We start from the raw sequence: 21177 nt of genomic DNA on the forward strand, positions 1-21177 counted from the left end.
AGGTGAGTTCAGGAACTATGTGTAATTATTCCCTTCCAGTGTCCACAGCTATGCATATCGTTCTCTAATTAGTCAGAAGCAAGACCTGATTTTGAACGTTTTAAAATGTTGGAAAAAAAAAACAAACTGCTGAATTAGTGTTACTGCTTTCCATAAGCATTCACGTATGTGCATGTTTCCCCAAGCACTTCAGCTTTTATTATTAAAGTACTTTCATACCTTTGTTTCCTGTGCATCTCAAGGGGAGAAATAAACTGAGAGAGTTGACTGAAAGCCAATTGAAACACATTTAAAGCCAATTAAAGTCGTGCAGTGGAAGAAACACTGCTGTTTAGATCCCGAATGCTCTCACAGACTGCAGGTGGCAGTTTGGGAATGAGGGCAGCCTGTAGTGTAGTGGTTATGGTACATGACCACCCGCAAGGTCGGTGGTTCGATCCCCGGTGTACATCCTCGGTTTGGCTGTAAAAGCTTCAGCCAAATAACATGTAATGTAATGATGACTTCCTGATACAGCCATCCCTCCAGTGAGTCACTCTGCCAGGCACTGTTCTTACCCTCTCTCAGGACAAAATGGCAAAAGCAGGGAGGAACCTGCCCGATGATGTCATAGCCCTCACCAAGGGAAGCAGAAAGGAAACCACGGTCCTGTGGTGCTGTCAACCACAGCCCACAGGTGCTGTCAGTCAACGGCCAGTCTATCAGTGTTCAACAACTACTTAAGAAAAACACAGAGTGCAAAGGAGATTTCAAGTGTCTCCCTCCCGCCCACCAGGCTCCCTGAAGGCAGGGCATATGTTCTTCCATTCAAAGGAAAATTCCACTGCATAGCCTTCAGATAGGAGCCAGCAGTTTTCTGTTAAATGTACGGAAATGGAATCCTACACGAGAATCCTCAACTCAAAGGAAGGTGCTACACACCTCCCCCCCCCCACACACACACAAAATGGCGGGTTTGTTGTAAATGTTTTCCTGAAGACCTTTGGCTTGAGAAAGGAACAGGGCTAAGATCTTTTGTTTAGACAGTGGTCTGCCATTCTTCCTCTGCCTGAGCTGAGAATGGCGCAGCTGTGGAAACACAGGGGGCCACCGGGCACTGCAAAAGCCCAAACACCCTTTTTTTCCTTTATTATCTCTGAATTAAACGAGCGGGGTTGAGTGCCAATGTGTGGCCCTGAGGGCCCCAGGGAGACACACTGGAATATCATACGGGGCCCTGCATCCTGTCGACTGTGCACACTTAGGCCAGGGGTATCCGACACGATGAAGAGAAACAAATGGACAAAATGGAGTGAGTGGTGCAAGAGATGTTGTGAATAGAAAGAAATGGACTGCATTCATATACCGCTTTACAACTGATGCCTCTCATTCACCCATTCACACTCACACACCAACAGCGATTGGCTGCCAAGCAAGGCACCAACCAGCTCGTCAGGAGCATTTGGGGGCTAGGTCTCTTGCTCAGGGACACTTCAACACACCTGGGGCAGTATGGAACCGGCAACCCACCAACTGCCAGACAACTGCTCTTACCTCCCTATTCTGGTTAGGGGCATATTCTGATTATGCTGTGAACATGAAAGGGATAATCCAACCGTATCAGTATTACAGTACATTACAGTAAGTGTAACCAGAATACTTCCTTGAGTCTTCCCAATTTGACCGGAATGTGTATTTTAAAGTAGTAACTCTGACAATTTCTATGCAACCGGAGTGCAATTATATTTAACACTGTTTCAGCACACCTGAGAGTGAGGAACGCTTCCTGTAGTCCCTGCAGTCCAGCCCTTTTGGAGTGGATTCCCGATGAGAATGGGGATAACGGAGGTACTAACTAGCATACACTACTGAACTTTCAACATTTCAACTGTGACCCTGTACTGTAGGAAGTTCATTCTTTGACTGAAACATAATGATGAATCATGATGAGATATGATCACATTTCTTGCTGTTTTAAATTAAACTTTCTTGCATCTTTTATTTATATTTAAACAAGGCATTACCCCCCTTGACGCTGAACTGACTTGCCCCAAAGACATGTTTGTCGAATATGAAACTCGCAAACTCCTCGCCCCTCTGCCTTGGGAGAGATGTTGCTGAACGTTTGTCATGCGATACGCAGAGTATTGAATAACTGACCGGTTAATATGGCTCTGTCTGTTTGGCCCGGGGCCTGGCTACCTTGTCCTGGAAACCCCCCTGGGCTGCTCTTTAACACAAACATGAACCCCAGGCTGAGTCAGGGCCCTGGGGCTCACTCGCTCTTTCTCTCTTTCTCTCTCTCTGTCTGTCTCTCTCCCCCTCTCTCTCCCACTCTTTTTCTCTTTCTCTCTGTCTGTCTCTCTCCCCCTCTCTCTCCCACTCTCTCTCCCTCTCTGTCTCTCTATCCCCCTCTCTCTCCCACTCTCTCTCCCTCTCTCTCTCTCCCCCTCTCTCCCTCCAGCGGTGACCTGGTGCTTATCCTGCTCCAGGGAGGAGCTCTTCCCCTGCGCTGAGAGGGGGTGGAGGAGCTGAGAAAGGCCAGGCAGGCAGCCTGTGGCTCCGATAGCGGCTGGGCGGAAACAAACAGCATTAAAACAATAGTGTTATCAGGCGTGGAGGTTCCTGTCTCCAGTTAACCCCGTAGCGCTGCCCGGCCAAACTGCTGGTCAGCAAGACGGCAGTAATGTCCCCGCACAATGGCTCCAGTCTGCAGAATCGCTGCTCCCTTTGGTGCCTCTCAATAAAAGCACAAGCTAAACAACCAGTTGGCTTACAGAATTCAGGTAATCTTCTTTACTTAACAAAGCTTTTATTTTTAAACATTAAGGTTCGTTGGAGGATGACCCGTGACGACTGTAGTGTACTTTATCAGAAGAATGAATAACGTGCTTGTAAAATGGGTATTAAAAAAAGCTCTCACATTCTGTACCACCAAGACAGCTGCAGGCTGAGGGAGGAGGCTGAAACAGAGCCCCCAAAGCACTTCACCTACAGCAGGGTCTGGAGTCGGGCCAGACCGCAGGCTTCCACCGGAGCTGGCATGTGTACTGACCCCCTCCTCTCCTTCTGCCCGTGAGCTCACAACAGGTAAAACCATTACAGAGAGCAAAGAGTCCACATAGGATAACAAGATCAAGCACGTACCAATAAATAAGTCTGTGGGGACGATAACTATCGGAATATACAACAAAATCGATCTGCAGAAACATACATGAATGTGCGTACAAGATTCCGCAACACATACAGGTTAAATGCATCCTGTTTTACAAATAAAGCCTGATAGGGGAGTTGCATGTGCAACGACTGTGAAACGTATGAACTTGGAATGTGGAGTCCTGCAGGAAGCACAGGGCCAGGGCCGGGGCCAGTGAGAAATCCCCAGAGGAAGGAAGTGGTCCCCCTTAGCTCCTGCTCCCCTGGAGTGCGTCGATGAGGATCTTATTGTACTCTGCGAGTTGTTTGGACACGGTCTTCACCACAGGACGGTAGTCACTTTCCATTCCCTTCGAGGCAATGACTGGAGACGGGAGTTATGGAAAACCTGCTGTATGCCAAGCAGCACCTACGGGAGGTGCTCTGGTGCTCGGGAGTTCAGAATCGGCACACTTGGGTGTCTAGTCGATTTCATGTTCCATGATTCTCCATGGGCTATTATTTACATTTGTCATTTAGCAGACGCTTTTAATCCAAAGCGACTTACAAGTGCATAGGTACTTCAACGAGTTAAAAGCATCACATCCATTAATAGCAAGACACGCACGGACAGCTGTTCTAACCAAAAAGTAATAATCATCATCATGTGCAGTTATAATAGAGCTGTGTTCAATATTAGCTAGCATGATTCCTTATGGCCCGAGTGATACCTAAGATATACTGTACTTCAGTCCCAAATCTGATTTTGAATTTCTCAAGATGATGCTGCGAGTTTTACAAATATATTTATCCAATGTCAGTCCACAACTGCAGAAAACAACTTAATAAATTCAAAGCTTCTGTTCATACTTCTGCCATGGCGTTTATACAGGTTAAAAACAAGGACCAGATTCCTAGCGTCCTGAGGCTCTGTTGTAAGAGGTGTATTGTACATGCTGCGTAGAGTGGTTAATCGTGCTGGCAAATAGTAAATGCTAAAAACCCTAAATGCTCAGCAGCGGCTTAAAAAGGATACACTCCCGCATGACGAAGTTGTTTTGCTCATGATGTTGCCACTTCCTTTCCAGGTTGGTCAGCTGACGTGGAAGACAAGTCCAGTTATATACAGACATCAAAACACTTCTGAGGCACTCATGAGAAGAGAAACACAAAGTCCTGTATGTTATATAGGGTGTCCCACAAGATTGGGGTGCCCTTAGGTACATTTCGTGTAACTCATCTTCACAAAGGCAACACAAGAGAAGTAAATGCAGGTGGCTGTGATGTGTCTGGCACAGGCTGCTGACCAGGAGGGCCAGCAAGCTGAATCCTCCTCCCTAGCCAACACTACAGGTAAATAATGTGTCACCTCCTAGAACTGCCCAGATCATGGCCGCCACTGGTACGGTCAGGATTGGATCTGGACTGCTGGTGCGCCACTTAATAAAAATTAAGCAAGGCAATAAGTACCGCACAATTGACATTGCCACTTGGAAACAATCGGTCATGACAGACATGACTAAGACATAACTGGAGGCAAATGTATGGGTGACCTGCATAACCTGTACCCCATAGCTGCAGACCATAGCTGAACTGGGAAAGATTTTCTTGTGTTTTTTTCTACATCTGAGTCCAGCGGCGATCTAAGCTTAAGAGTATAAACCGCGCGGGACAGCCCCAGTTTTTGGTTGTCCTTAATCAGGGGGCACGCACATTCCATCTTTATCGGCTGTGACCTCTGGCAGAACGTGTCTGCTCGCCTAAGCAGAAAGGCTTCCTCTGGCAGACAGTGACGGGGGAGGCCATTTTGAGAGAATTCTTCCACTGCTTCTCTGACCCAGCCATGACCACGCTTTGATGCCCTCACACGAGAAGGTTTGGATTCACATGTCCACTCACCTGTGCATGGGTCTCGTTCTCCTGCAGCTGGTTCTTCAGGGCTTCATAGTCCTCGTTCGTCTTCTGCATGGCCTTCCGAAAGGTGTCTCTCCTGTGGCTGAGGGACACCCGGTCGTCCTGCAGCCTCTAAGAGAAAACAGGCGCTCACAGTGAAGCTGTGTGCAGACCTTTCTCACTGCAGACCCTGAGATAATCATTAAATATCACCAGAGGAAACAGGACCGTTTCGCCGGGCTCGTTCTCCAGGGAAGGAACACAGCTCCGGGTCCAAATTAAACACCGCCGTACACGTTTAATGTAAACAAACAAAGGAAATTCTATATCCAGGCAGATATTGCACTGGCCATCAGCCAAACTATCTTATACTGTAGCCCAAGGCTGCTCAAATCTGGTGAAAGGTTTGACAGTGAAAACGGTAAAGCAGGCTGGCCTCAATAAACACATTCTTTCAATTCCCGACGTAGGAAAAGGAACGGTAAAGCCAGCACCTTTCAACGCTAATCAGGATCGCCACACTGTATGCCAGGTGAAAAACCAAGCCATGAAGTCCAAGGAACTCTGACTGTAGACATCCGCGATAAAATTGTGGCAAGGGTATAAAAGCTTTGAGTGTTCCCAGGAGCACAGTGGCCTCAATAAATAAAAATTGTGAAAAAGTTTGGAACCACCAGACTCTTCCTTCAGAACAGCAGCCATCAGAGAAGGTGACAAATGCCATTTCTCAGTGGAAGAAACTGGACTTCCTTGTGTCAAACATTTCAGAAAAGCCTGCATCCTGCGCAAGGAGAGGCCCAGTGGAAGCGGGTCTGCCATGCTGCTAAAGATCGGTGGAAGTGTTCCCGTGGGTGAATTCGCTCAACGGCTGCGACCTCACTGTTTCTAACGCAGAGGCCGTCTGGAACAACAGAGGTGCTAAGGAAACACAGAGCATCGGATATGTCTGTCAGAAGAAACGGGCCTTCAAGGGAGAAACAAAAGACTTGAAGTCATTCTCTTCCTGTGCATGAAGTGGGGCACACATACACTACCGTGAATATCATCCTGCTGCATCTTTACAGCAATACAATGAAATAAATGACTCCTTTTTAATTGGTTATTTAGCTGACACTTCTATCCAAAGTGACGTACAGTTGATTAGACTAAGCAGGGGACTAGACTAGCTTTATGACCAGCTTGGTCATGCTGGTTGACCAGCTCATACCCAGATAGACCAGCTTTATGACCAGCTTGGTCATGCTGGTTGACCAGCTCATACCCAGCTAGACCAGCTTTATGACCAGCTTGGTCATGCTGGTTGACCAGCTCATACCCAGCTAGACCAGCTTCATGACCAGCTTGGTCATGCTGGTTGACCAGCTCATACCCAGCTAGACCAGCTTTATGACCAGCTTGGCCATGCTGGTTGACCAGCTCATACCCAGCTAGACCAGCTTTATGACCAGCTTGGCCAGCTCAATGTTCAAGCTGGTGAAGCAGGCACAGCATGATTTTACAGCAGGGTGGACGCACGCAGCCCTGTAACAGAAACCAGATTTTCACGAACGGCTGGGTCCCGCTCGGCTCCAGGGCCCCCGTACCTTCTTCTTCTCCTCGCCGGCGGCCTTCAGCGCGTCCAGGTCTCCGTAGGTCTCCAGGCCCTCGGTCATGTGCTGGATCTTCTCCTTCAGGCCGTACAGCTCCGTGTTGATCTTGGCCTCCAGCTGCTCCACCTTCTGGAGATCCTGCTGCAGACGCTGGCTCTCTGGGGGCAGGAGCGCGCACAGGAACACAGGTTCGACTCAAATGTGCTTTTCATTAGCAACGGGGGGGTATTTAAACCCTGCCTCTTCCAGCGCAGGCCACCCCTGCTGAAAACAACACGGCTCAAGCTGGGTTTTGAAACAGCTGGTAGCTGGCTGACCGGACAGCAAACGTTTGTGTCGAACTGTGTTTGTATGTTTGCTACTGTTGAACGATTTTAAATGAACATTCCATTCAGCTTGCTACAAACGGATCAAAGGTCTTAGGTCTAACCATGCCAGCTAGCATTGTTGCTTACCTGTGATTTTTTTTAAAGGTGAGAACAAATATTACATTGATTAAAGTGTGTTATAACAGCCAAATAATTGTCAACTTCTGTACTCTCTGCGTTTTCCCCTTCAGCAGCCATTTGTGTTGGCCGCGCACTGCCTTTTCAAACTGTTAGCTAATGTTATCTATACCCAGCTCATATCCAGCTTGACCAGCTCGGCTGGTTGGTTAGCTCATAACCAGTTAGACATTAGACCAGCTTATGGCCAGCTTGACCAGCTCAATTTTCAAGCTGGTCAAGCTGGCATAGCTGGATTTTAGAGCAGAAACTCTTATGGTTAGAGCAGAATGTTCAGCAGAACTAATATTCAGTTGGCCCACAGATGTCGCTATAGGTGACGCCCACAGATGTCGCTATAGGTGACGCCCACAGATGTCGCTATAGGTGACGCATTCAGCATTCCAGCGTCAGTTAAACGGATCTCTCTAAGCACCAGGCTGACCCCTTCCAAGCTTTTTTCCCAAGGAGCTTTTTCCATTAGGCACAGACTAATGAAACCCAATCAGTAGATTTAGATAGTCCTAAATTATTTATCCAGTTAGAACATCGATTCTCAAGCCCTGTAGGACCCTGCATAATCCCAATATTATATGTTTTTAATTTTGCATTATCCATAAAGGATAAATGAAACATACAATGGTTTGCAGATTTTAATTCAATTTGTTTTCCTCCTTTCTTTCTCACCGCAGAGCAGCGCAGTGCTGCAGTGAAGTGAAACACAGGCCACTGAGGTGGGAGTCGTGTATACTGTGGTATATATACCAACGGACTTTCCCTGAATTAACAAACTGTGGGGCCCAGTATGGAGCCACTACCTCTGTGGTCCTGCATATTTATATTACTATCTAAACCTCCAGACGGTCCTCACCTTTTACTAGATTTATGGCTAAGCGAGAGACATTAGGAGACTATGAGAGAACACTGTGTGCTCTGGTTTTTAGTAAACCAAAGAAGAGTTACAATGAGGAATTTAGCCCAATAAAGATTACCATCACATTGTGCTTCAGAAATGCATTTGAGGGTGATTGGGTTTGTCTTTCCTCTCACACGCTTCCTGTCTTATCCCAATTTTTTTCACAATTTTTTTTCTTGAAATGACCAGGGAGGACACGGCAGACCCCTAAATGGGGGGGGGGGCAGCGTCTGGTTCTCGTAGCCGCCCTACACGGGGGGGGGCACTTCTGTCTCAGTGCAGGAGCGCGGTGGCAGGGCGGAGGGGGCAGGAAGGGGAAGCGAGCCACTTCCTCCTGATAGGAGCGCCGCCCAGGCCTGGTGTGTACTGAGCAGTAAAGACTCACAGATTGCCCCATCAGCGCTTCTGTGCATTCCCTGGCACTTCCTCTAGGGGTGCGCCTCCCTTACCGCCACCCCCACCCCGCCCAGGGGCCCCACCCCACCCAGGGGCCCCGCCCCGCCCAGGGGCCCCGCCCGCCGGCTTGGCGAGGGTTACTGACAATATTTATAACGGAGCGCTACAGCACTCTGCTCGTGCTGCTCTGAGAATATCAGTCTGTCTGACACTACCCTCCAGTTCCATCGCTGCAAAACGTGACCGTCTGAACCAGCGCTTTAGTCTTATAGTAAGCCTTAAGATCTTCTTTTTTTAAATCTTAGGTTGTTTTATGCGAATGTTTGCTTGAGAAGTGAGATTTTCTGATTCCATTGGCAAATATTTGAGATGAGATTTGCTTGACAAGTTAAACTTTCTTCAAATGAGTCTTATTTAGCAAAAAGAAATTGGATTCCCGCAAACTGCATCTTGCAAATTCCAAGTTGTCTTATTCAACAAAAAAGTCAAAGGCAGTAGATTTTCAGTCTCCATACAGGACTAAAATACTTGCAGTGATGGCTTTCATGCTGGAATGATCTTTGCCTTGTCTTTACTTTGATTGATACAGACTCGACTGAGGAAGCAGAGGCTGCAGTGACCTTTTACTTCAGAGCCAGTTCCACAGCCTTCGCTAAGAACGTGGTCAGATTCGCCGAGCGAGGAACACTCTCTGAAAAAAGTACAAATAAATATGTGAAAGGGAACAATGCCTGGCTGGCGCAGAATAGCAGGATCGAGGAAATGTCGGTGGATTTTTTGGAGGCGGCGAAGGGACAGGACAATTTTAGGATGACTACCTCACACGAGGGCTGAGCACAGAGGAAGGAAACAGAGCAGAGACTCAGAAACAGTATTTACATTATTGAATTTATTTACCCAGCACACCCTGTTCTCTGGGCCTGATGAAAACCTTTCATCCCCACCAAACTTAACTTGATTCTGAAATCCAGGATCCAGGTTTAAAGGTACAATAGGTAAGATTTTTGTGTTAAACCATTGTTACAAGACCATTGTAAATACCTTCCTATCATTGAAAAATGTTCACTGACATGTTGACTCACCCTCTGTCTGTGTTTTTAGTTTCAAAATATACAGTTGACGGCCCGACACTCTGTACCAAAACATTGTATAACTGTATAATAATTCAAGCTCATTGGTTGAAAATTGGTTCTAATTGCCACAGCCAATGGCGTTTCAATGTCAGCGCTTTCACAGAGAAGGGGGAGGGATAAACAGTGTTGCGGTTTGAAGGTGTTTGTTGCTGCTATTCCTCTCTTGACAATTAGATGTCCAAAATTACCTATTGTACCTTTAAAGGTAGTAAGTATCCAAACATCTGAAAACCCATAACTCAGAGACGGCCAAGACATTTCAGACAACGGGTGCTTATACAGGAGATACCCCAATCCTAAGAGTAATGAAAAACTCTCACACACCGTGAAGCAAAAAAAGAAAAGGAAGGTAGATAAGCATAATCCAATAGATCTTTATAGTATGGGTGTGTGAGATTATATCAGAATTTTGTTCAGATTTGGCCAAAAAGGGGAGTCTGTCAGCAGGGAGAGTCTGTGGTCACTGCAGGAGACCCTAAACAGTATCTGCAAAGGTATGAGGCGTTCCCAGCCAAGGCATAACCTGCCATTAGTATGTTTTGTCTGGTAAATTCTGGTGAAGTTCTGCTGATGGCCAAAAAGAATGCTCTGATTGAGGTCTGGCCCAGAAGCCACACAGAACAGCCTTGGGGCCCTGCAAGGTAGGTGGTTCGATCCCTGGTGTAGCCACAATAAAATCTGCATAGCTTTTGGGCCCTTGAGCAAGGCCCTTAACCACACATTGCTCCAGGGGGGACTGTCTCCTGCTTAGTCTAATAACATGTAATGTAATGCAATGCAATGGGAGGACTGGGCCAGATGATGTGAGTGAGTCTTTGACTAACCTGCAGACAGGCCTTTCGCGGTGCTCTGTGACTTGTGCATTTCTGTCTCCTTAAAGCTGAGGTCCTCCTGCATCGACTTGAGCTCATTGGCTGTGACCGAGGAGATCTGCCTCATGCGATTCATGTTCTGCAAAAGCAAGCAGACGGGAGCACACACATTTCAGCTGCGCTTTATTTAACCGGACGTAGTCACCGTTAAAAATGAATGAGGCCAAGCAAAAGCGTTAACTGCAAAACAGGGTCAGGCAAAGTTTCAAAGGTCCAAATGTTCTCAGTCACCATGGAGCAAATGATAAATGGTTTATATCGCGCCTTTATCCAAATCGCTGTGCAATTGATGCTTCTCATTCACCCCTTCACACACACACTCACACACCAACGGTGACTGGCTGCCATGCAAGGCACCACCCAGCTCATCAGGAGCATTTGGGGGCGTCTTACTCAGGGTCACTTCGACACTCCCAGGGCGGGATCGAACTGGCAACCCTCCGACTGCCGTACGACCGCTCTTACCTCCTGAGCCCAGGAGCAGGTTAGAGTACCGCTGAGAAACAGCTGCAGTGCAATCAATATGAGGAACGAACCCACAACCTTGCGGTGGAATGGAAGGTGGGAGCCCGGAGCCCAGTCCCCAGGTGTGTTTCAGCGCGGCCCTTACCCGGCTGCAGTGCTCCAGCAAGGCCACGACGCTGGCCTGTGTCTGCTCACTGCGCTCCACCTCCTGCGCCCGGCTTTCTCCAAACGTCTCCAGGAAATCTGTTTAAAAACCAGCCCACATTACTGACATATTACACACCAGCACACATTACTGACATATTACAGACCAGCCCACATTACTGACATATTACACACCAGCCCACATTACTGACATATTACACACCAGCACACATTACTGACATATTACACACCAGCACACATTACTGACATATTACACACCAGCCCACATTACTGACATATTACACACCAGCCCACATTACTGACATATTACACACCAGCACACATTACTGACATATTACACACCAGCACACATTACTGACATATTACACACCAGCCCACATTACTGACATATTACACACCAGCCCACATTACAGACATATTACACACCAGCCCACATTACAGACATATTACACACCAGCACACATTACTGACATATTACACACCAGCCCACATTACTGACATATTACACACCAGCCCACATTACTGACATATTACACACCAGCCCACATTACTGACATATTACACACCAGCCCACATTACAGACATATTACACACCAGCCCACATTACAGACATATTACACACCAGCACACATTACTGACATATTACACACCAGCACACATTACTGACATATTACACACCAGCCCACATTACTGACATATTACACACCAGCCCACATTACTGACATATTACACACCAGCACACATTACTGACATATTACACACCAGCCCACATTACTGACATATTACACACCAGCCCACATTACTGACATATTACAGACCAGCCCACATTACTGACATATTACACACCAGCCCACATTACAGACATATTACACACCAGCCCACATTACAGACATATTACACACCAGCCCACATTACTGACATATTACACACCAGCCCACATTACTGACATATTACACACCAGCCCACATTACTGACATATTACACACCAGCCACATAATATTACACCAGCAAGGAGAAAGAAAACAATCAAAAGGCCTGAGAAAACAACAGGCCATTATGTTTTACGATGCCTCGTTTCGACTCAAATATCTGAAATCATAAATCTGTAACCTTGAGGATCCAGTAAAGCACACAGTACAAAATGTACTCCGCATATTGACTGCCAGCAGTAAAAGGTCAAACTCACTGTCCATGTTCTCCTCCCTCTTCTTTAGCTCTTTGTACTTCTGGTTTCTTTCCCCTGCAAAGACAGAAAAGGGTATGACCAATATCCAGGAGAGTGGCAACCAGGACCTGACCACCAGGGGCTCTAATCCCAGATGGAACACCATAGTTGTGAAGAGGCTCATTCTTTGCTATTCCTTCATGCTCCTGGGTTACAGAATGAGCAAGTTATAAACACTCGATTGGGTATCTGCTAGAAAAATTAATATAAACGTAAAAACATATCATGGGGCGAAGAGCTGCTCTGCTCACAGCTCTTTGCAAATGTTTTGTGGCTGTTTTAGATACTAAAACCAGGAAGAGATCGCTGATGAGTGTGGGAGTTTAAGTATCCTTTGGACATAATCCAGGTGACGGAGCTGTCTAGTGGAGCAATGATCAATATTTTATCAGCCTCTGTGGTGCCTCACGTTCAAGATTCTAAAAGATAATTAAATATGGATATTCATAAATCATAAACTTCCTTTAAATACAGCCTCTATTTATTTTTAAATATACAAATTAAAAGGGGCCCCGTGTAGATCACGTGTATCAGCCTTAGTTGCATTACATCCCTAGGTGGTGCTACAGAACCATGTAAAAATGTTGCTTTTTAAAGAATCATTCCTGATGTACCCTTACATCCAATACACACCAAAGTTGGCATGGATGGTATTTGTATTAGGTTTGTAGTCCATGACAAAGTTCCCCCCAATGTTGTGACTGTATTTACAGTTTTGTTTGTCCGTACACATCCACAGCATGAAGTCGGGATCCTGTGAAGATTAGTGTGTGATCATCAGGGACATTGACCTATTTACACTCTTAAGTTCACTTGGGAAAATGTTGAGGGAATGGCCCAAATTAGGAGTGGAAATTGGACATAAACAGCCCTGTGTTTAGTGCCAAATTATCTACAAAGAAATTTAAAAAATTCAAAAAAAGGAGGAGGAAATGGCAGTCAGAGATTTGGCAATGAAGGAAGAAGTAACAGGACATTCAGGAGGAGGTGATTCACATCTTTACAGCGACATTAAGATAACTATATTTTTACGGGCAGTTGGCATACTGTAAGACTCTCAGAATAAAGCAAAGTTTTCTTACCATCTGGACAAGAATAAGGAAGAGAAGCAAGAGGAAAAAGAGAAGAAACAGAAAGAAAGAAAGACAAGTTGATGGAATTAACGCAACGGACAAAACATACACTTCTGACCAAAGGACTAAATGTTCTAAGAACACAAACTGTTTTCTTCCTCTGCATACGGACTGAGGCCTTTCACATTGTGAACAGTCTTACAAACCGATTTGATCCTGATTAAATACACAATATGTTGACCCTGCAGCTCTGGAATGTTCACTTTCAAGTGCTTTTGTTCCTAACAGGAGACAACTGCATTTTCAGCACAATAAAGAGCTGCAAATCACCACACAGAACGGCTTTTCTGCGCTCCCAGAACAGGATGCAGTAAACTGCGGAGGCGGCCGCCCGCCCTGGCCGCGGTCCAGAGGCATGAGTGGATTTATGATCCGTGCCCGGCGCGGTGCTCGGAGGAGGGCGGAGGCCCGTCTCTGCCCGGGCGGACAGGCCCGGAGCGCGCTGGTCTGTGGACGGGGCCGGAGGCAGCCGGAGGCCTTCCTGCCCAAGCCCACTATTGTGCAGGTCAGCATGCGCAGCCCAGCCCTGATGTCAGGGGGTATTGGGTTCTACCCTGACACTAGGAGGTATCTGGCTCTACCCTGACACTAGGAGGTATCTGGCTCTACCCTGACACTAGGAGGTATCTGGCTCTACCCTGACACTAGGAGGTATCGGGTTCTACCCTGACACTAGGAGGTATCTGGCTCTACCCTGACACTAGGAGGTATCTGGCTCTACCCTGACACTAGGAGGTATCTGGCTCTACCCTGACACTAGGAGGTATCTGGCTCTACCCTGACACTAGGAGGTATCTGGCTCTACCCTGACACTAGGAGGTATTGGGTTCTATCCTGCCACTAGGAGGTATTGGGTTCTACCCTGACACTAGGAGGTATCTGGCTCTACCCTGACACTAGGAGGTATTGGGTTCTACCCTGACACTAGGAGGTATCTGGCTCTACCCTGACACTAGGAGGTATCTGGCTCTACCCTGACACTAGGAGGTATCTGGCTCTACCCTGACACTAGGAGGTATCTGGCTCTACCCTGACACTAGGAGGTATCTGGCTCTACCCTGACACTAGGAGGTATTGGGTTCTATCCTGCCACTAGGAGGTATTGGGTTCTACCCTGACACTAGGAGGTATCTGGCTCTACCCTGACACTAGGAGGTATCTGGCTCTACCCTGACACTAGGAGGTATCTGGCTCTACCCTGACACTAGGAGGTATCTGGCTCTACCCTGACACTAGGAGGTATCTGGCTCTACCCTGACACTAGGAGGTATCTGGCTCTACCCTGACACTGGGAGGTATCTGGCTCTACCCTGACACTAGGAGGTATCTGGCTCTACCCTGACACTAGGAGGTATCTGGCTCTACCCTGACACTAGGAGGTATTGGGTTCTATCCTGCCACTAGGAGGTATTGGGTTCTACCCTGACACTAGGAGGTATCTGGCTCTACCCTGACACTAGGAGGTATCTGGCTCTACCCTGACACTAGGAGGTATCTGGCTCTACCCTGACACTAGGAGGTATCTGGCTCTACCCTGACACTAGGAGGTATCTGGCTCTACCCTGACACTAGGAGGTATCTGGCTCTACCCTGACACTAGGAGGTATTGGGTTCTATCCTGCCACTAGGAGGTATTGGGTTCTACCCGGACGGTAGGAGGTATTGGGTTCTACCCTGACGCTAGGAGGTATTGGGTTCTATCCTGCCACTAGGAGGTATTGGGTTCTACCCGGACGCTAGGAGGTATCTGGCTCTACCCTGACACTAGGAGGTATTGGGTTCTACCCTGACACTAGGAGGTATCTGGCTCTACCCTGACACTAGGAGGTATCTGGCTCTACCCTGACACTAGGAGGTATCTGGCTCTACCCTGACACTAGGAGGTATCTGGCTCTACCCTGACACTAGGAGGTATCTGGCTCTACCCTGACACTAGGAGGTATTGGGTTCTATCCTGCCACTAGGAGGTATTGGGTTCTACCCTGACACTAGGAGGTATCTGGCTCTACCCTGACACTAGGAGGTATCTGGCTCTACCCTGACACTAGGAGGTATCTGGCTCTACCCTGACACTAGGAGGTATCTGGCTCTACCCTGACACTAGGAGGTATCTGGCTCTACCCTGACACTAGGAGGTATTGGGTTCTATCCTGCCACTAGGAGGTATTGGGTTCTACCCTGACACTAGGAGGTATCTGGCTCTACCCTGACACTAGGAGGTATCTGGCTCTACCCTGACACTAGGAGGTATCTGGCTCTACCCTGACACTAGGAGGTATCTGGCTCTACCCTGACACTAGGAGGTATCTGGCTCTACCCTGACACTAGGAGGTATCTGGCTCTACCCTGACACTAGGAGGTATCTGGCTCTACCCTGACACTGGGAGGTATCTGGCTCTACCCTGACACTAGGAGGTATCTGGCTCTACCCTGACACTAGGAGGTATCTGGCTCTACCCTGACACTAGGAGGTATTGCGTTCTATCCTGCCACTAGGAGGTATTGGGTTCTACCCTGACACTAGGAGGTATCTGGCTCTACCCTGACACTAGGAGGTATCTGGCTCTACCCTGACACTAGGAGGTATCTGGCTCTACCCTGACACTAGGAGGTATCTGGCTCTACCCTGACACTAGGAGGTATCTGGCTCTACCCTGACACTAGGAGGTATCTGGCTCTACCCTGACACTAGGAGGTATCTGGCTCTACCCTGACACTAGGAGGTATTGGGTTCTATCCTGCCACTAGGAGGTATTGGGTTCTACCCGGACGGTAGGAGGTATTGGGTTCTACCCTGACGCTAGGAGGTATTGGGTTCTATCCTGCCACTAGGAGGTATTGGGTTCTACCCGGACGCTAGGAGGTATTGGGTTCTACCCTGACGCTAGGAGGTATTGGGTTCTATCCTGCCACTAGGAGGTATTGGGTTCTACCCGGACGCTAGGAGGTATTGGGTTCTATCCTGCCACTAGGAGGTATTGGGTTCTACCCGGATGCTAGGAGGTATTGGGTTCTACCCTGACGCTAGGAGGTATTGGGTTCTATCCTGCCACTAGGAGGTATTGGGTTCTACCCGGACGCTAGGAGGTATTGGGTTCTACACTGACGCTAGGAGGTATTGGGTTCTACCCTGACACTAGGAGGTATTGGGTTCTACCCTGACGCTAGGAGGTATTGGGTTCTACCCTGACGCTAGGAGGTATTGGGTTCTACCCTGACGCTAGGAGGTATTGGGTTCTACCCTGAAGCTAGGAGGTATAGGGTTCTACCCTGACGCTAGGAGGTATTTGGTTCTACCCTGACGCTAGGAGGTATTGGGTTCTACCCTGACGCTAGGAGGTATTGGGTTCTACCCTGACGCTAGGAGGTATTGGGTTCTACCCGGACGCTAGGAGGTCTTGGGTTCTACCCTGATGCTAGGAGGTATTGGGTTCTATCCTGCCACTAGGAGGTATTGGGTTCTACCCGGACGCTAGGAGGTATTGGGTTCTATCCTGCCACTAGGAGGTATTGGGTTCTACCCGGACGCTAGGAGGTATTGGGTTCTACCCGGACGCTAGGAGGTATTGGGTTCTATCCTGCCACTAGGAGGTATTGGGTTCTACCCTGACGCTAGGAGGTATCAGGCTCTACCTTGGTGCTCCTCCATGTCGTTGTCCAGCTGCCGAATTTCGTCATTGATCTGGCCCATTTTCTCTCGTATTTCAGTCAACCTAAAATGCAGGAAAACAATTCAAACCCGTGGAAGAGCCACCCCTTTTACAAAAGGTAATGTTCCACGTCATTATCATTAGCAGTAGCATTAGCAGCAGCACTGGCATAGTATCATGAGAAAATGCAGCAAAGCTGGCTGAGGGATAATTAATTATATTCTTAAATCTGTGTGTCAAAATGAAAGCGTTCACTTACTGTCTTTCCATGCTTGCTATTTCTTGATTGTCTTCTTTGACCTGAAGGGAAAGAAATTGGCAAAATGTCATGATAGGCATCCTACAGCAAAGTGGCAGTTTTTGCTATCGATAATTTCAGTTGAGCATTTTGGCATACTTGAGACTATTTGACTGGTATGAAAGCTATTACAGTATTTTTGAAAGAGATGTGATTCCAGTAGCCTGCACGACAGTGCTACAAAGCTACTGACAGCTAGCCAGAATAACTTGTGGGTGGTTTCTCTCTCCTCCTGAGGAGAGCCCAGGCTCGAGACCCACCTGTTTGAGGAGACGCTCTCTCTCCTCCTGAGGAGACCACAGGCTCCAGACCCACCTGTTTGAGGAGACGCTCTCTCTCCTCCTGAGGAGAGCCCAGGCTCCAGACCCACCTGTTTGAGGAGACGCTCTCTCTCCTCCTGAGGAGAGCCCAGGCTCCAGACCCACCTGTTTGAGGAGACGCTCTCTCTCCTCCTGAGGAGAGCCCAGGCTCCAGACCCACCTGTTTGAGGAGACGCTCTCTCTCCTCCTGAGGAGAGCCCAGGCTCCAGACCCACCTGTTTGAGGAGACGCTCTCTCTCCTCCTGAGGAGAGCCCAGGCTCTTGTCCTCGGCCACCATGGCGTCCCGACGCTGCTCCAGCTCCTGCAGTTTCTCGTGCAGGAGCACAGCCTCCTGCTTCACCTGGGAGTGCGCTATCTCCTGAGGACATGCACAGACACATGTACAGACACGCCAGGTTCAGCCCCTCACTCTCCTCACAAACCCCTTCTGCTTCACCTGGGAGTGCGCTATCACCTGAGGACATGCACAGACACATGTACAGACACGCCAGGTTCAGCCCCCCCTCATTCTCCTCAGAAACCCCTCCTGCGAGGGTGTCTCGGTGGCGCAGCCTGCACTGACCGCATGCTCATTGTGAGCCGCGACGTCGGCGGTTCCAATCCGACCGTCTGACATTTGTCGCATGTCTTCCCCTCTCTCTCGCTCCCATTCTTCCTGTCTCTCTATACTATACTGTCCAATAAAGCTGAAAAAGGCCTAAAAAATATCTTAAAAAAAAAAAGATTAAAAAAAACATTGACTGCACCTCCTTTACATTACATTTAATCTTGTTTAGCAGACATTTTCATCCAAAGCGACGTACAAAAGAGTGCATCTCAAGGTCATACAACAAACAACCAAACACATCAGATATGGTACAAGTTATATATGATTGGTTGTGAACATATGTCCAGTACACAAGGTAGATGGTATGGCAGTTACAGACTTAGCCTAACACAACTACAACTTCAGGAACTACAGTACAATTTCTGTTATTTTGGCTCTGCACTGCAGACTGTCACCTTTCTTCAGAATGATGTTTCAAACTGTTTATTTTGGTAAGCATAATGTTTGGTCTATGGCTCTGACCATGCTGTTCCAATTTCTCAGGTCAATGTAATGTAATGTAATGTAACTCCGGTCCTCGTGTTGACAAATGGAAAAGGGAATCAAAATCAGAATTAAGACTAGCACGGTAGCTCCACCAGAGGGAGCCATTTCCCAGGCACATAGCACAGCTGAAGCACCTGAGCGTACCTTTGCTCTGACAAGTTCTGCCTCAAGTTCTCACATTAAACGCATCTTTTGGCAAAGGTATCAATTTATTTAATATAGAATTACAGCTACTTACATACATTCCTGACATACACCGTATCTCTAAAATTTCTACAGTGTTCATGCTGAGCTAAACTTAGGTAGAACGCTTACAATTGGGAAGCAGTTGTTTTTGTTCACATGAATGCATGATTCAGTTAATAAGTGGTTTTATGATTTCTGGATACATTTGAAATTCCTAAAGGAACCACTGCAATACACATAAACACTCCTAACACAGTATAAGAGCCTGCATTGTATCACTACCTGTTAAGAAAGGCCCACAGTGCTTCAGAAGAACAGTGTTTAATCGATTATAGAGATATACTTACGGCTTCCAAAGTCTCTTTCCGTGAGATGAGTGCATCGAGTTCCTGTTGCTGAGAATCTAACTCCTATCCAGCAAGAAGCGGCAGGAAAAACACATATCTGGTTACATTAACATTTTATTTTCATACATTATTTTGATCATTTATTGGTTTCGGTATATTTTTGCACCCGTGTTAATTAATGGTAAGAATGTTAATGAACATGAGTATTCAAAAACAAAAAGAAAATTAAGGTGAACAATCTGTACAGACATATACAGTAATTGACTATTGAACTGATATAGGCTCTGTATTCTGATAACACAGCATAACTCACATGTTCCTATTCATCACCAACCTGAATTAGTAACAACTACTATTTTACTATGTATATTTAATACAGACAAGCTGCTCAAACCAGCTACATTCACTGAAATAAGCATTCACCGTGTGTACACACCCCACCCCTACTGCCCTGTAACACCAGTACTGTGGGCTGCTGTACCATGGAGCAAGGTACTTAAAGCAATGCTCCATGAAATTCTGTACATCCATTTAACTGTGCTGCATAAATGGATGCTAACCATAAGGATAAAAATAGTTGAAGAATGTACAGTAACTTAATACCAATGCATATGTTACTATGTGCCTTTAAGTAATGTTGACCGATTCCTGTCAGGGTTCTCAGTAATGCTTCACTTTGTAAAATAGGAGCTTCGATTTTAGTCCACTCATTTTAGGTAGTCTGTAATGGACATGCCAGACTGTAGTATTAGTGAAGTATTAGTTTGCTCAGCTCGTGTTCTCTATAAATGTGCATTCAGTAGGACAGGATTTCAGTGTTGACTCTGTTCTGGTTCATTGTCCACGGCACAGACTGTAGAAAAATATGGACCAAGTGCCTGTTACGTCAAGTCACTGATTATCCACTGTGAGAAAGAGTGACGTAATCTGTCCCTGATTCGTCCACAAAGTATTGCTGTATTGTCCTAAAAACACAAAAACTTTTTAATTTGGCACATGGGGAGGCATTAGATGATTGCGACTCCATTTTATTGTGGGGGAAAAAAAGGTTGACTTCATCTTTTGACCGCAATTGTACCATTGACTTCACATTGAAAACGGGTCTGAATGACCTACACTGGAGCCAGCCACAGTGGCGCTAGTGAGCACGACCGGGAAAGGAGCTTCTGAAAAGAAGCGCGGTTTTGGCCCCCTGGGCCACGGTCACGCCGCTCGCCGCCCCCACCTGCAGCAGCTCCTCGTTGCTGTTCTTCATCTCGGCGTACTTGGCCTGTTTCTCGGGGGCCATCTTCTTCACGATGTTGTCCGCAGCCTGCTTCTCCCGCTCCATCTCCTCCTCCACAACCCGGACCATCTCCTCCTTCCTGAGAGGGCAGATGGGGTGGTGCAGTCACCGGTGAGCCAGGTTTCAGGACCAAATTGACAAACACTGCGTGTTAAAGTTACAATGGGTAATTTTGGACTTCTAACGGTCAAGAGAGGAATTGTAGCAACAAACACCTTCAAACCACAACACTGTTTATCCCTGCCCCTTCTCTGCGAACATGCTGACATTGAAACGCCATTGGCTGTGGCAATTAGAACCAATTTTCAGTGAGTTTGAATTATTGTACAGCTATACAATGTTTTGGTACAGAGTGCCAGCCCGTCAACTGTATATTTTGAATCCAGAATTTAAGGACTAAAAACACAGGCAGAGGGTGAGTCAACATGTCAGTGAACCTTTTTCAATGATAGGAAGGGATTTACAATGGTCTTGTAACAATGGTTTAACACAAAAATCTTACATATTGTGTGTTAATTCAACTGGGCTAAATACTCTTTGAATGTGTCCATGGATCCCAATACAAACACTAAGTTGAAGGAAAGTCTATAGAGCTTATAAAGCTTCATCAT

General features: G+C 47.1%; 1 protein-coding gene across 2 annotated transcripts in view; it reads right to left on the reverse strand.

Moving 5' to 3' along the window:
- Nucleotides 1–2777: 2777 nt before the first annotated feature.
- Nucleotides 2778–21177, reverse strand: part of ift74 (intraflagellar transport 74) — a 29490-nt gene continuing 11090 nt past the window's right edge. For both annotated transcript variants that reach the window (XM_061263362.1, XM_061263363.1), the window contains exons 9-20: nt 20507–20645; nt 19282–19344; nt 17870–18013; nt 17296–17336; nt 17020–17099; nt 12215–12268; nt 11009–11106; nt 10351–10477; nt 6591–6754; nt 5014–5139; nt 4151–4211; nt 2778–3499 (exon numbers count right to left, since the gene is read on the reverse strand). In XM_061263362.1, coding sequence (XP_061119346.1) covers nt 3384–3499; nt 4151–4211; nt 5014–5139; nt 6591–6754; nt 10351–10477; nt 11009–11106; nt 12215–12268; nt 17020–17099; nt 17296–17336; nt 17870–18013; nt 19282–19344; nt 20507–20645 — 1213 coding nt within the window. In that variant the 3' untranslated portion in view covers nt 2778–3383. The remainder of the gene's footprint in view (nt 3500–4150; nt 4212–5013; nt 5140–6590; nt 6755–10350; nt 10478–11008; nt 11107–12214; nt 12269–17019; nt 17100–17295; nt 17337–17869; nt 18014–19281; nt 19345–20506; nt 20646–21177) is intronic.

The sequence above is a fragment of the Conger conger genome, chromosome 12 (genome assembly GCF_963514075.1).
Source record: "Conger conger chromosome 12, fConCon1.1, whole genome shotgun sequence".
Taxonomy (NCBI): domain Eukaryota; kingdom Metazoa; phylum Chordata; class Actinopteri; order Anguilliformes; family Congridae; genus Conger; species Conger conger.